The sequence below is a fragment of the Sinocyclocheilus rhinocerous genome, unplaced genomic scaffold (assembly GCF_001515625.1).
Source record: "Sinocyclocheilus rhinocerous isolate Xijiao unplaced genomic scaffold, SAMN03320098_v1.1 scaffold1231, whole genome shotgun sequence".
Taxonomy (NCBI): Eukaryota; Metazoa; Chordata; class Actinopteri; order Cypriniformes; family Cyprinidae; genus Sinocyclocheilus; species Sinocyclocheilus rhinocerous.
In genome coordinates this window covers 22,630-36,498 of record NW_015654047.1, presented here as the reverse complement: position 1 = coordinate 36,498, position 13,869 = coordinate 22,630, and the positions used below count along the sequence as shown (strand labels likewise).

The following is a 13,869-nucleotide window of genomic DNA, read 5'->3' as shown; positions in this document are numbered from 1 at the left end:
TTTTTTTAATTATTATTATGATTAATCGATGTTGAAAACAGATGTGTTCTTTAATATTTTTGTGGAAACTGATACGTTTTTCTTCAGATGAATTGAATTGAAGGTTCAAAAGAACAGCATTTCTGTAACATTACATGTCTTTTCTGCCTTCATTGTGATCAATTTGATGCATCCTTGCTGAATAAATGTATATAATAATAATAATAATAATAAAAAAAAAAAGCTTGCTGACCTCAAACTTTTGAACAGTAGCATATCCATGTAGTTATTTAATTCCACAGGTGCTATGTAATTAAAATCAGATGTAGTCATGTGCATGTGATATAGGCTCAATAACCAGGGATTATTAAGGGATCTTTGAGTCTTTTTAAAGGTGAAAAGGTAACTGGAGAAACGCGTCTCACTTTGCTGCTGAAAGGTGGAAGGAGATACTGAGGGATCTAGTCCACTGGGCAAAAGTCAAAGGTCAAGAAAGTGCTGCGTCATCTCCAAACCGCACAGCAGCACCACTGCGGAGAGACCCGAGTCATGATGATAGTGTCAAAGTTATTGAGATAAGACAAACCAGCCAAAACCACACCCAAACAATGCACCAATCGCAAATCTCATTATTCTTTCCTACACAAACCCACATCCTGAAGACCAACACAGACGTTTAAAACCTTCAATGAGACACATTCCCAGGAACATAGAAGACAACTGCAATACGTTCATGCTCATAAATTTGAGTAAACAAAGTAGAAGGAAATTCATACAATTCAGAAAATGATGGTTTATACTCACAATAAAAAAGATGCATGCATGTTTTACTGTTTAAATAATATGTTTTAAGAATGCATGTCATGATTTTGTCAGCTTTTGACTCTGACTTGAAGCTCGTAATATGCAATGGCTATACAAAATGCTATTTTTATTGTTCATTTCATATTTGTTCCTGTTGTTGACTATCAATTGTATGTTCTCTGTAGCAGTAATGTGGGAAGACATCTACCCCACTGATGCTGCACTGTTGTCAATGTGAATGACTCATTCTGGTTCTCTGCACCGGGTGAACCCACACTGCCCACTGAAGGAATACTGCACGATCAGTGTGCGGTAATGATGCCCTCTGACACACCCAAAGACCACTCACCTACACCAACGAAGACCCATCACTCCGATACAGTCTAGCTGTGACACCAGCTGGACTCTCGTTTTAACAGTTACATAAATACACAGCGAAAAGTGTTAAGTCAGCAGAGCCAGAAGGAGTTTATCGAGGTGCATGTGAATGAGATGTGTTGCTATGTTTCGCGCTCTCAGGCGGATACTGCGCTGGCTGTACATACGCTTGCATGACTCAGTGTGAGGTGTTAGTCATAGCTATAGATGCTACTGCCTCGACTACACATTTCCCTCAAACCAAGTCTAATTTCGAAGTAATAAATGAGAAAAATAGCACTAAAAACTAGTTTGGCTGTTTAATATCATGCATAATAGTCAATAGAAAATTCCTTTTTTTATTGTGCTACCATGTGACACTAATCAACAACGCCTAGAAGTTGTCATTTACTCTCAGTCGATATGCATGGCACAGAAGAAATATTCATATCTGATAGGCAAACATGAATAGTTCATGTGCATATGCACAGAAAAAAGGTGTGCAAAACTACAAAAATGAATTGCAATGAAAAAATGACAAGTTAAATAATAAAAAGGTCATTCGAAGCCTGTACACACTAAAAAAACCTAAAAATCAAAGGTTCTGAAATATCTGAATCATATTCATAATATATATAATATAGCACACTAACATATTTTAAAAGGACTGAGACATTAATAAATAGTACAGATTCTACATTCTAACATATATTAATCTATTATATATATATATATATTCTTTTGACAGCATACTAAAAGTTACATGTCAATCTTCTATTAAAATTTCCTACCTTTGAACTCCAGCAGAGGTCTGAAATGCGGGTAAAGGTGTAATGTTGCATTTCCCTGTGAGGAAAAGAAGCAAACATGTTGATTAAGGAAAGATCAGACACATTTAAAGAGGAGAATGTGGTGTGAAGTCAGAAGCCAGGCCCCGCTGTAGGGAGGCTCCCTGCTCTTCCTCTCTTCCTCTCTCCTTCTCTCTGCAGGCTGAGTGATGGTGTGAAACTCTCGGCCACGCTGCAGCTCTTTTCCTGTTCTGCTGGAAGGCTCTTCCTGTAAAGAGCTGATAATCCTTTCATATCACTCCTTCACTGTAATTGCATTACTCACGTTGAGGTCTTCACGAGACAGTGAAGGAAAGAGAGAGAGGGAGAGCCCTATATGTTAAGGAAAAAAGACGCTGTGTCTTTAAGAAAACCCCTTTGCTTCCAGAAGGAGCGACTGACTAAGCTGTGATATGGTCTGCTCTTTCGCCACATGCACGCATGTACAATTTTGCCTTTTTTGTAATTTTGTCCAGGTTGTCTTTTGGCCAAAGCATTTCCTCTTAAATACTTTTGCATCCCTTTTTGCATTCTGCATGTAGACATAGCTCAGATAATTTGGCTTTTAAAAAGAACTTAATGATAAATGCTTGAATTCATGTTGAAATCTTTGGCTTTTTGATATTTCCAGACCTTTTAACACTTTTTATGGAAGAATCTCTTATGCTCACCAAGTCTGCATTTATTTAATCAAACAATTCAGTAATAAAAAAAGTAATATTGTGAAATATTATTATTTAAAATAACTGTTTTCTATTGGAATATATTTTCAAATGTGGTGCTACCTAATATTTTTATGGAAACTATGATGGACTTTGTTTTTCATAGTTCTTTGATGAATAGAAAGTTATAAAGAACAGCATTTACTTATATATATTTTTATAACATAATTCAAAATATATATATATTTTTAGAACAATACAACAATAGAAGACAACGTTTCTGTCACTTTTGATCAATTTAATGCATCCTTCCTGAGAAAAAGTATCAAAAAAGTTATTATAAAGTTATTATACTATAGTATAATTACAATATAATTAGTATAGTATAATATATAATAGAATTAGTATAATAATTATACAATAAAGTTACTATAAGTAAGATTACTCATTTATTTTCTTAGAAAAAGAATCTGTGAAAATAAAGTTAAACAACTGTCTATATTTTCCTCTCTGTTTAATCAAATTGCTGTCTATTAAAGATATCTTTGTTTCTGTAGATCTAATTTATGCTGCCTTAATCCAAGCAGTATTTTACTGGCACATTTGACTGTATTCAAATTAATTCCGAAGAAAAAATTCCAGAGATTCCTTCTGTATCTGCTCACAAGAATGCTTTTTCTGGACTTGTGCCATTAAGGAGAAAAGTTGAGTGAGAACAGGGAATAATGTGGAGAAAGGACTGGGTAATGTCATTTTTTTTCACATTTTCTGCTCTGATTTTAGGAGGAAACATGCAGATTTTCTGTGAAATGGATTTAAACTGAAAAAGTTATTAAATGAATCTGAGCCTACAACATTCTTATTGGTAGCTGAAAGCAAACAAACAGTTCATAGTCTCTTCTTTAAAAGTTATGCCTCTGTATAAACACTAAAGCTGGTTTTCACAGCCATCCTGAGATCAGGAAAAGGTGTCCTTGAAAAAGTCAAACTGAGAACAGGGAATAATGTGGAGAAAGGACTGGGTAATGTCATTTTTTTTCACATTTTCTGCTCTGATTTTAGGAGGAAACATGCAGATTTTCTGTGAAATGGATTTAAACTGAAAAAGTTATTAAATGAATCTGAGCCTACAACATTCTTATTGGTAGCTGAAAGCAAACAAACAGTTCATAGTCTCTTCTTTAAAAGTTATGTCTCTGTATAAACACTAAAGCTGGTTTTCACAGCCATCCTGAGATCAGGAAAAGGTGTCCTTGAAAAATTCAAATAAGGGTTGCTTCAGAAATTCATTAAAACAGGTTAAGCTAATGTGCTTTCATTTGATTGATCTCTTTGCAGCTCTTTTTATTGAATGACACCCAGAGAAAACCCCCGCTGGTCAACATGTGACCCATGAGTCGTTATTATTAATTGCCCCATAATTAACAGCACTCACAAATGCACTTTCACTACTCATCTGTTTCTGTCACGTGACTTTTCCACTCATCCACCATATTTATGACCATCAGAAGGGCAAAATAACGGCAGTAAATACAAAAACACATGAATACACTATTCATCTTTGTATACCTCTGATAATATACATTACCTGCACTCCTCCGCTGGTATTTGCAGATGGACTGTGCATTAAATGTATATAACGTTAGCTGACGTAGGGTCTATGCTAACTTGAATTCTGTAAAATGTATTATGGAAAAAGTCAGTTGACTGAAACAGATGAATATGCGCGCTAAAAAGGTCATCAATGTACCAACACAATCAAACATAAAAACCATTTGCCTTGTACCATACACAGAGTGCAAACTGTTCGCCTTAAGCAGCTTTCTCACAATAATCTGCTTTCTGGTGTGCACATAAATGTACTTACTGTTAGTGACTCTCGTTTTCTTCCACTTGTTATAAATGTGAAGCCTTGTGTCTCAATGGCAACACCTGTCTTCTGTATGTGCTCCTCCACATACCTGAAAGACAGATTTTATTTTAAACATTTTTATCCTCATATTCATATACAAAGTGTATCCTTGTTTGTAATCATACTTTTTACTCATTTTTTACAATTTTTTAGAACTATGGTCGAATGCAGTGGTTTGCAACCAGGGGGCCACAAAATGACTTAAAATGATTTTAATTTTAATTCATTTTATGATTTCTAGACCTGAAAAATCATGTAACTTAATGAAATCTTAAAATGCCATGGACATTTTAATAATTAATGTATATTTTTTTGTAGTTATGTCAATCTCTAAAATATTTTATCGTGTAGAAATTATGAGTAAAACTTTTTTTTTTTAAAATCCTTGTCCTTATTCATAATCCTTCAAATTCATAATCACAAAAGGGGGCCTTGGAGTCAAAAGATGTTGGTACAGAACAACAAAATCAGGAAAAGAAAACTGATAATTCTCATTATTCTCATCAGTCTGTATAATCTTTATCTCCAGATCTGATTCTATGAAATCAGTTAGGGATGCAAGGTGTTTTTGATGTGAGAGGTGTGATTACCAGTTAATAAAAGAGCTTTTTCCAGCAGAATGGTTTCCCATAATCATAACTATAATCTTTTTCTGTGGCGGTAACAGTCTCACTCCCAAACACTCTGCAATTTTCACCAATCCTGTCAAAAACATCAAGACAAAAGGAGCTTTATTATCAGTACATGATGCCTTATTGCTTTCCAGCAACAATTCAACGAGGATAATACTATGGTACTTTGATGCTACTGTTTTATACAGTAAATGTGCATACAAATATATAATTTGCACCTGAATATAATTGTATAATTGTATGTTGCTGCCCTGTAAAGGACATTTCATATTGTATAATTGTGGATTTACATATGAAGAGTTTATTTGCAAAAACAGATAACTCCGTTTTTTGACATTTTCAAAAATCATGTTTTTTATTATGTAATCATGTTTTTATTGTGTTTTATTGTGCTAGTTAGCTGTCATGTTTAGTTATTTTTTAACCTAATCGAAATAACCCAACTGCAGTTTGATTGAGATTAATTGGAATCTGAGTTATCTGTTTTTGCAAATGAACTCTTCATATACTGTACTATGCCTGCTGTATATATTCTGTACTGACCCATAGACTACAGTAGTGTGACATGCAGAGACAACTGGTCAACATAACTGTGTCTCAAATCACTGTGAGCTGCCTACATAGTAATGTTGCCATATCATATGAAGTCTAAAACTGTCTAGGTAACTTAAGTTTTTTTAGACACAGTCAATAACACAACTTACGAATGAGTGACTAGTGTAAATATAACTAACAGCATCGTTATATATGTCGGACGTATGATGATTGAACTTTCAAGCTGATTTGTAACGTTACCACACAAGGTTTCATAATGTTTTAGATCACAAACGCACAAATAGCAACATGTGTTTTTATTTACCGTTGTCGTTGTCGATATATAAAGTGTGGCATTCTTTCAGAATTCTTTCACTCGGAGATGTAATGGTCGACTCCAGCGGGTTTGCTACAGCTCGCGGCTTCTTACATCCTGACATGTCGAAAGTCTGGAGGACTGATTTTCACCGGCACCAAAAGCGGGGGAACCAAAACAGTGTCGCACACATGTAGAGACGTCAGAAATGTAAAGCTTTGGCGCTCTCTAGTGGAGGTAAAAGTTGAAACGTTCCAACAGGGAATGGAACGCCTTTATATGAACAGACTTGACGCGTTAGCTAATGCTAAATATTAGTAATAAAAACAATTAGCATAACATAACAAAACATAACATATAACATAACAATATAATATAAAATGAAAACAATAAATACTAGATACTTTTTATCCATTAGTGTGGAAACATTTGCCTTTGGCTTCTCACATACGAAAAAACAAATGGACAAATTATGTAAAAATATAATTATAAATCTAAAATAATTGTTTGTATTATAATTTTTTATTATTTAAAACGTATTTAAATTATTTTAAAATTATTACAAATATTAGCCGCAATAAAATACAGTCATTCATATGTTTATTACTGTGTTTACATGAACTATTATTGAAGTTACATTTTGCACTTGTACCATATTTTAATGCATTAAACTACTTGATATACATAGTATTTATTTATTTATCTATTTATTTATTTAGTCATTCATTCATTCATTCAAATAAATAAATAAATAAATAAATAAATAAACATCAAGATCAGTAGGTTTGTGTGCATTTATGTACTGTTTATGCAACTGTAAGTAAAAAAAGTATGTATTTTCATAGTAACTAAAGTATGTATTTCCTATGGAGGGCCAAATTACTCAAAATTAAATCAGTTAATAAATTTTGAAATATATAAATAAATCGTTAAATACATAATTAAATACATATATAAATATATAAAGTCGATTACAATTTTTAATCTAATTAATTACATAATGTGTCGATTAATTAATCGAATTAATCGCAAAATTAATTTGACTGAAAATAACCACAAAAGATTATTTAAAGCTATTTCGATAGATAGATAGATAGATAGATAGATAGATATATAGATAGATAGATAGTTAATGGTTTAATGGTTTAATTTTGAGTAATTTGGCCCTCCATAATTTCCACAGTAAGCAATGGAAATTGGATATGAGGGATGCTTTCAGGGATAATATGCCAAAATACAGAGTACAGAGGACCATTGGCCATAGTAAAATACAGGTCTGAACCCCCAGTCTTAACGTTGTGAGCTTGATCAACCTGTCAGACTCGAGTCAGACTCGAGCACCGTGCATGCGTGCGTTAAATGCGGTGTGTGTCTCTTTAAGAGCGCAGGTGAAGGGTGTGGTCAAACAGCAATTTCAAAGTTTCCGGGAAAGAAAGTAAGTAAACAGGTTGAAGATGGACATGAATCAAACGTGACACAAAATATACAAGATTCGAAGCCCAAAGCGAGGTTCGAACGGTCGCGATTTTATCTGAATAATTTCCGGTTATTTATTTAATTCATAGAAAAGGGTTTGATGCGTTTGCCGGGAAACAAAAGGAAGCAAACGAATTTGCCAAGGAAAATATTTGATCCCATAATCTGATGGGATATCCTTACAATCCTAAAATGATAATATCTGCAATAGTTCTACATCTGCTTCTTCTGTCACATCAAACAGGTGAGTTGACAGGAAAATCTATTCTGGTTTCACTTTTATATGAGATATTATGCTGAGCTATTCTTATGTATTTTATATAGATACTACAAAGTCATTTGCTATAGTGTTTACATGGTGCTCCAGGGAGTTTTCAAAAATACCATGGTGCATGTTCAAACCCCATGGACGTACCATAGTACTTTTTTTGTAAGTGAAACCATTGTACAGAATGATATTGACACGCTACTTCAAGATCTAGTACCAAGGTGTTACAATTGCACCGTATTCAAAAAACATGGTATTACCACAGTACTTTTGCTGCATGTTTGTAAGGGATCACAGTACTGCTTTAAACCACATTTCTCTGTCCTTCTTCCTGTAGTTTCAGAGGAGCAGGTGCAGCGGTATGTTACTGGAGAGAAGGATGAGAATACTACACTACAGTGTCTTGACCAGCCAGTTAATGCGTCTTCACTTCTATATCGTTGGAAGAAAAATGGGGCTGTTGTTGCAACCCAAAACCCCTCGAAGCCATCAGAGCATCTTTCCATTTCAAACAATGGCTCTCTTTGGATCAGTGGCCTTCAGTATATAGATGAAGGCCAATATGAATGTGAATCCCAAACAAAGGATGGCAGCTCATGGCAAACTCTCTCAAACATCCTGCTTCGAATTGCCGGTATGGTGCTATGGATATCTAAATCGTACTAAAGCGACAATGGAAAGCTTTGATATGCAATAGATGTCTCTGGTTTCTGTGAGATCGGGAGTCCGACTTCAAACAGGTTTTTCTGGTTTAACTGCAATGCATGAACCTAGAAAACCGCCACCATGTGACTTAGATGCGTAGGATAGACACCATGCATAACGACTAACCGAACACAACAATTACAGTGTAGTTCCTCTTAACAGTTTGGGGTCAGGAAGATTTTTGAAATAAAACGAATATTTTTCTTTAGCGAGGACTCTTTAAATGAATCAAAAGTGATCGTAAAGAAAAATCAATTTCAAATAAATGCTTTTTTTAAACCTTCTATTCATCAAAGGAATGTATCACATTTACCAGGAAAATATGAAGCAGGTACAACACCACTGATAATAATCAGAAATGTTTCTTGAGCAGCAAATCAGCATGAAGCAGTGCTGCACTTATGGCAAGATGAAAAGAAAAAATACCATCTAAACTTTTCTATAGACAGTAAGTTCCCCTCAGACATACATTCATATAAACTCCTACCCCTAATTGAATCACGATTTGTTTAGCATCTCAACCGATTTGAATCGATTTTCAACCGGCTCGCGGTTAATCATTACATCCCTAATAATAATAAATGTTTCTTCAGCAGCAAATCAGCATATTAAAATGATTTCTGAAGGATCACGTGACACTGAAGACTGGAGTAATGATGATACTAAAAATTCAGCTTTGTCAACACGGGAATAAATTACATTTTAAAATATTTAAATAGAACTCAGTTAATTGAAAATGTAATAATATTTCTGTTTTACTGTATTTTTGATCAAAGGCAGCATTGGTTCAATTCAATTCAATTCAAGTTTATTTGTACAGTGCTTTTCACGATACAAATCATTGCAAAGCAACTTTACAGCAAATTAAATTTCTACAATATTTAGTGGTAGCTTATCAGTGGTGACTGTCAGTTAATGTACATATGGCAGAAATGTACGGAAAAATCAATTAAAGACGTAATCAAACAGACGATGAACACTATTAACAGCAATTATTATATGATGCAATCAAACTTATAGCAAAATGTGGTAGTTCTGTATGTTGTTTCAGGGTTGGCATCATCTGAGGTCCTCTGAGCATAAAAGACTTCTTTCAAAAACATTATAAAAGTCTTACCGACCCCACAGTTTTTTGTAATCACATTTTTCTAATCTACACTATCAGTCCAGTTTTTGCTTAAATTTGCTTCTAGTAGCACAAATGAAACTTTATTTTCTTTGAGTGGGCCGACATAACCAATGTTGTGAGTTTGGGCCAGGGTTACGTGTGTTCCAAAAAAAATCTATGAAACTTCTTTCAAATCAGCCACTATATGTGCAGTTCTTTTGAGTTTTGATCTTTAAACACTCCCAGAATATTACAGCTTGAGTTTTTGCTTGCCTTCATCTTCCACTGCATCTCTGGCTAAATGTACTAAATTTAAACCATTATATTTAATGTGTCTTCCAGAGATGCCGTATCCCTTAGGAGATCCCATGGTAACCGCTTTGGTGGGCAGCAATATCACCCTCAGCTGTACTGAGACCGACTCTCTGCCACCCGCTAAGACTGTCTGGATGCGAAAGGACAACAAAATCATCAACACCACCTCCAAATATATTGTGTCTGATAATAACCCCAACTACAAACTCACTATAATCAATGTAACTAAGGAAGATGAAGGGATCTACTACTGCTACAGTATAAACCCTCTTGGTCCAAAAGAACTGGAAGTGTATCTTACTGTGAAGAGTAAGTTAGAAACTTGAATGTTTCTCCATACTTATTATTTTTTAAATATATATAACAAGAATTCTTTTATTCCTAGTTAAAACATGTCCAGATCACAATTTGTACTCCAATTCAAAATAGATAATGAAACCTATTTTTAGACCATTCCTATTTTTCGCACTGTCACAAGACAGTAATATGTCTGAATATTTAATTCTTGAGTTTTAACTTTTTTATTTGCATTCAAGTAATCTTATGATTTCCGTTGTTTAAGAATGAGATGCATGTTTTAAAAAATACATCACAGGTCAGATCTGGACATACTTCCCAATTGCTGGGTTTGTCCCTATTTTACCCAGCACTGGGCTGTATTTAACCCAGCATTTTTTAGAGTGTAGTGATGCTAAAGCTATGACACCTGTGCATGAATGTGATCAGACAAGATGTTTCTGACACTGCTCTGTAATACCTCTCCCTTTGCAAAAGTATTACACAACATCCTCCACGTGAACTTCTTCCCTTTGTAATAAAAGAAATTTCAGACTGTGTGCAATATGACAACGTTTAATCTTTGTTCTCAGCTTCTGCAAACAATAAAGGGGCCGTGGTTGGTGTCTTTGTTTCTGTTTTGATAATGATGATTGGAATCACTGTCGGTGTAACGATATATTCAAAGCGGGATAGAATTTGTATTGGTAAGTATTTTTGCATACTGAGTGCCTAAATAAAACTCTTTTTGTAAAGATTCTTTATATAAATGTTTATTTTTATTTTTCAGGTTTAGGATTTAGGTAAGTATGACCACAAAACATTAAAACGCATTAATAATCATAGTAATATGTCAGCATTATTCTAAAATATGTGTTTATTGTCTTCGTACATACTATAACATGCGCTGGTAAGGATGTGTGAAGCTGAGGCATTGTAACATTTTCTTTCTAGTCATTTAGATGATGACAGAGGGGATATACTGAGTTTAGTGGATTCAGATGAAGAGGTAATTTTCCATGATACTGTTCCACAACTCCCTCCGCTGACAAACGGACATGCAACCACACTTGTAGAGATTCACAGAATACCATCCAGTAAGTCAGCGGTGTCCCGAATATTGTTTAGACGTTTGTGATATGGTATCAAATGGAGTTTGTTTTGAAAGAATTGGGAACTGGGAAATTTTATATCATGATGAAATTAAACAAAACTTGAGCAAATAAAAGTAAGGCAAGTTTGAAAAATGACTCTTTTGATATTCAAGTTGAAAACCCTGGAAATGTGATAGAATTAAAAAAAAAAATTTTGTAAATACAGTATGTATCCAAACAATTGTCGAAAAAAATTCTGTATTGAATATATTTTCTCTAGTTATGCTCAGCTCTGAAATATTTAGTATTTGGTATTGATGATAAATTGTGGGTTTTCTGTACTTTCGGATTTGCTGAAACAAGTGTGTGTTTATTTTACAGGTGATCATGAAGATAATGCAGACAGTACAGTACAACATAACGATCAAACACATCCTTAGACTGTTAGTTATCAGTTTAAATGTACAGAAAATCAATTCTTCCAAATGGTCAACTCTGCTAAATTATTTGTTTGTGTGATATTTTCCTTGTATAATCTGTGTAAAGTCTAAAGGTCTTAAACTCATTTTAGAGAGGCCCTGTTTTTATTTTCAGTATTAGTTTTTAACATACTGGCCTCAATTCATGAAATTAAAACTTTTACTACACCATACTACAGTATGTCAGTGAACTGTTACGAAATGTTATTGTTACTTGAACTGGTTTGAATGATGCTTTCTTTATCATTGTATGGGTGAATCTCAACAAAATATGTCTGGGTCATATTTCGTGGCAAAATAATAATAATAATAAAAACCCTTAATTATATGAAGCCTATTTTGTACCATTGCAATTTCTTTGCATTGTGAATTAATTTTCATTTCAGATTTCCCTTCTATTCTCATTACTGTAAAACATCCAGACATTTTACTAACTTGTGTGTTTTGCCATTTTCATTTTCTCAATGGTGATTTCTTGTAATACAGTAATGATATTGTCCATATATATATATACAGTATATACGTGTGTGTGTGTAATAAAAATTATTATTTTTTTAATTTAAAAAATGTAAGCCTAAATTGAAGGCAGTAGGCTACAACAAATACTAACATTAGGGTGACCATACGTCCTCTTTTTCCTGGACATGTCCTCTTTTTGGACCTTAAAGGGGTCATAGGATGCTACATGCACTTTTACAAGTTGTTTGAACTGAAATGTGTGTTGGCAGTGTGTGTACACAACCACCCTATAATGATAAAAATCCACCCAGTGGTTTTAAAAAATTTTACACTACCATTGAGAAATTTTAACCAAACTATGTTACAGACTTTTCATTAAGACCCTAAAGAATCATATCAACTTGTGGAAAATGGGAATCCTATGACCCCTTTAAAAAATGCGTCCGGTGTTCTGACGATTTGTGCTACCCTGTCAGATTTTGCTACCTCCCATTAAAACAGATGGTAGCATAATTCGATAGCGAAAAGTGCTAGGCCTACCTATCAGATTTTGCTTCCATCATGATATTAAGGTGTGAGGCTTTATTAACATGTACACCTACCCCAACCCTAAACCTACCCTTACAGTAGGATAAATACAGTGTTGGTAGCATAATCTATAGCATTATTTGTCAGAACACTGGCCGGAATTTCTAAATCACCCAAAATGTCAGGGATTCGGCTTTTGCTTTCTACAGACGCCATTCATAGTGTGTTTTTGTTTTAGAGCCCTGCCAGGACTGTGTCTAGTCCCGCCTACTCCCTCAAACATTCTAATATTGCATATAATTTTCGTGCATCAGGAGGCCTCTATCAATATGCGGAGAATCTCTTTTGGATGAGCATACAACGTATGCTGTTCTGTGTCAGCTGCGCCACACGGATACGCTGTTTCCGTTCAGATCAAATCACAATGTAGGAAACAGATCCGGCGTGACGCAGCTGTCTTCAAGGCAAAACTTTAGACCTCATGCAACATCATCCAATGTCTCAATCACCCTCAGGAGGTACACAAGCAAAAGCTAAACTGAACATTGTCAATTATCAATTATTTTTTACAAAATTTGCCCTGCATACATTTCTGTCTTTAATGTGTAGGCACTTGAGGCCCAGTGCCCAATTTGCACAGGAACATTTCCAGTGTCAGAAGTAGAACCGCATGCCAGCTTTTGTGGAGAAAGGTAATGGTAATAGTGACTCACATTAAAGCTTAAAAACACCTAAAAGGGGCCGTGCTCTAATTTGGGTCATATCTCATGGTAACCTACCTGACTATGTTCATTACATTGGTTCAAAACAGTACATTGCAAAGGTCATAAAAATATCATATGAAATATATACACACACAAATTTGTTTGGAAACATTAAGGTTTTTTTTTAATGTTTTTTGAAATAAGTCTCTTCTGCTTATCAAGGCTGCCTTTATTTGATCAAATATACATTATATATTTATATTATAATAATATAAATATATATTATTGTGAAATATTATTACCATAACTGTTTTCTATGTGAATATCTGTTAAAATGTAATTGATTTCTGTGGCAAAGCTGAATTTTCATCATCATTACATCATTACAGTCTTCAGTGTCACATGATCCTCCAGAAATCATTCTAATATGCTGA

The 13,869-nt window shown here is 34.3% G+C and overlaps 2 protein-coding genes across 2 annotated transcripts in view; one reads left to right on the top strand and one right to left on the bottom strand.

The window, feature by feature from the left end:
- LOC107716539 (uncharacterized) overlaps positions 1–6,182 on the bottom strand; it is a 12,940-nt gene extending 6,758 nt beyond the window's left edge. The window contains exons 1-4 of the mRNA XM_016523014.1: positions 6,033–6,182; positions 5,132–5,243; positions 4,497–4,590; positions 1,932–1,986 (exon numbers count right to left, since the gene is read on the bottom strand). Coding sequence (XP_016378500.1) covers positions 1,932–1,986; positions 4,497–4,590; positions 5,132–5,243; positions 6,033–6,147 — 376 coding nt within the window. The 5' untranslated portion in view covers positions 6,148–6,182. The remainder of the gene's footprint in view (positions 1–1,931; positions 1,987–4,496; positions 4,591–5,131; positions 5,244–6,032) is intronic.
- Positions 6,183–7,466: 1,284 nt separating this feature from the next.
- LOC107716538 (V-set and immunoglobulin domain-containing protein 10-like) lies at positions 7,467–12,072 on the top strand. Its single transcript, XM_016523013.1, has 8 exons — positions 7,467–7,743; positions 8,105–8,426; positions 8,769–8,803; positions 9,923–10,204; positions 10,765–10,878; positions 10,962–10,974; positions 11,126–11,268; positions 11,647–12,072. Exons 1-8 carry the CDS (start codon positions 7,668–7,670, stop codon positions 11,703–11,705), a joined length of 1,044 nt encoding a protein of 347 aa, XP_016378499.1. The 5' UTR covers positions 7,467–7,667; the 3' UTR covers positions 11,706–12,072.
- Positions 12,073–13,869: the final 1,797 nt, after the last annotated feature.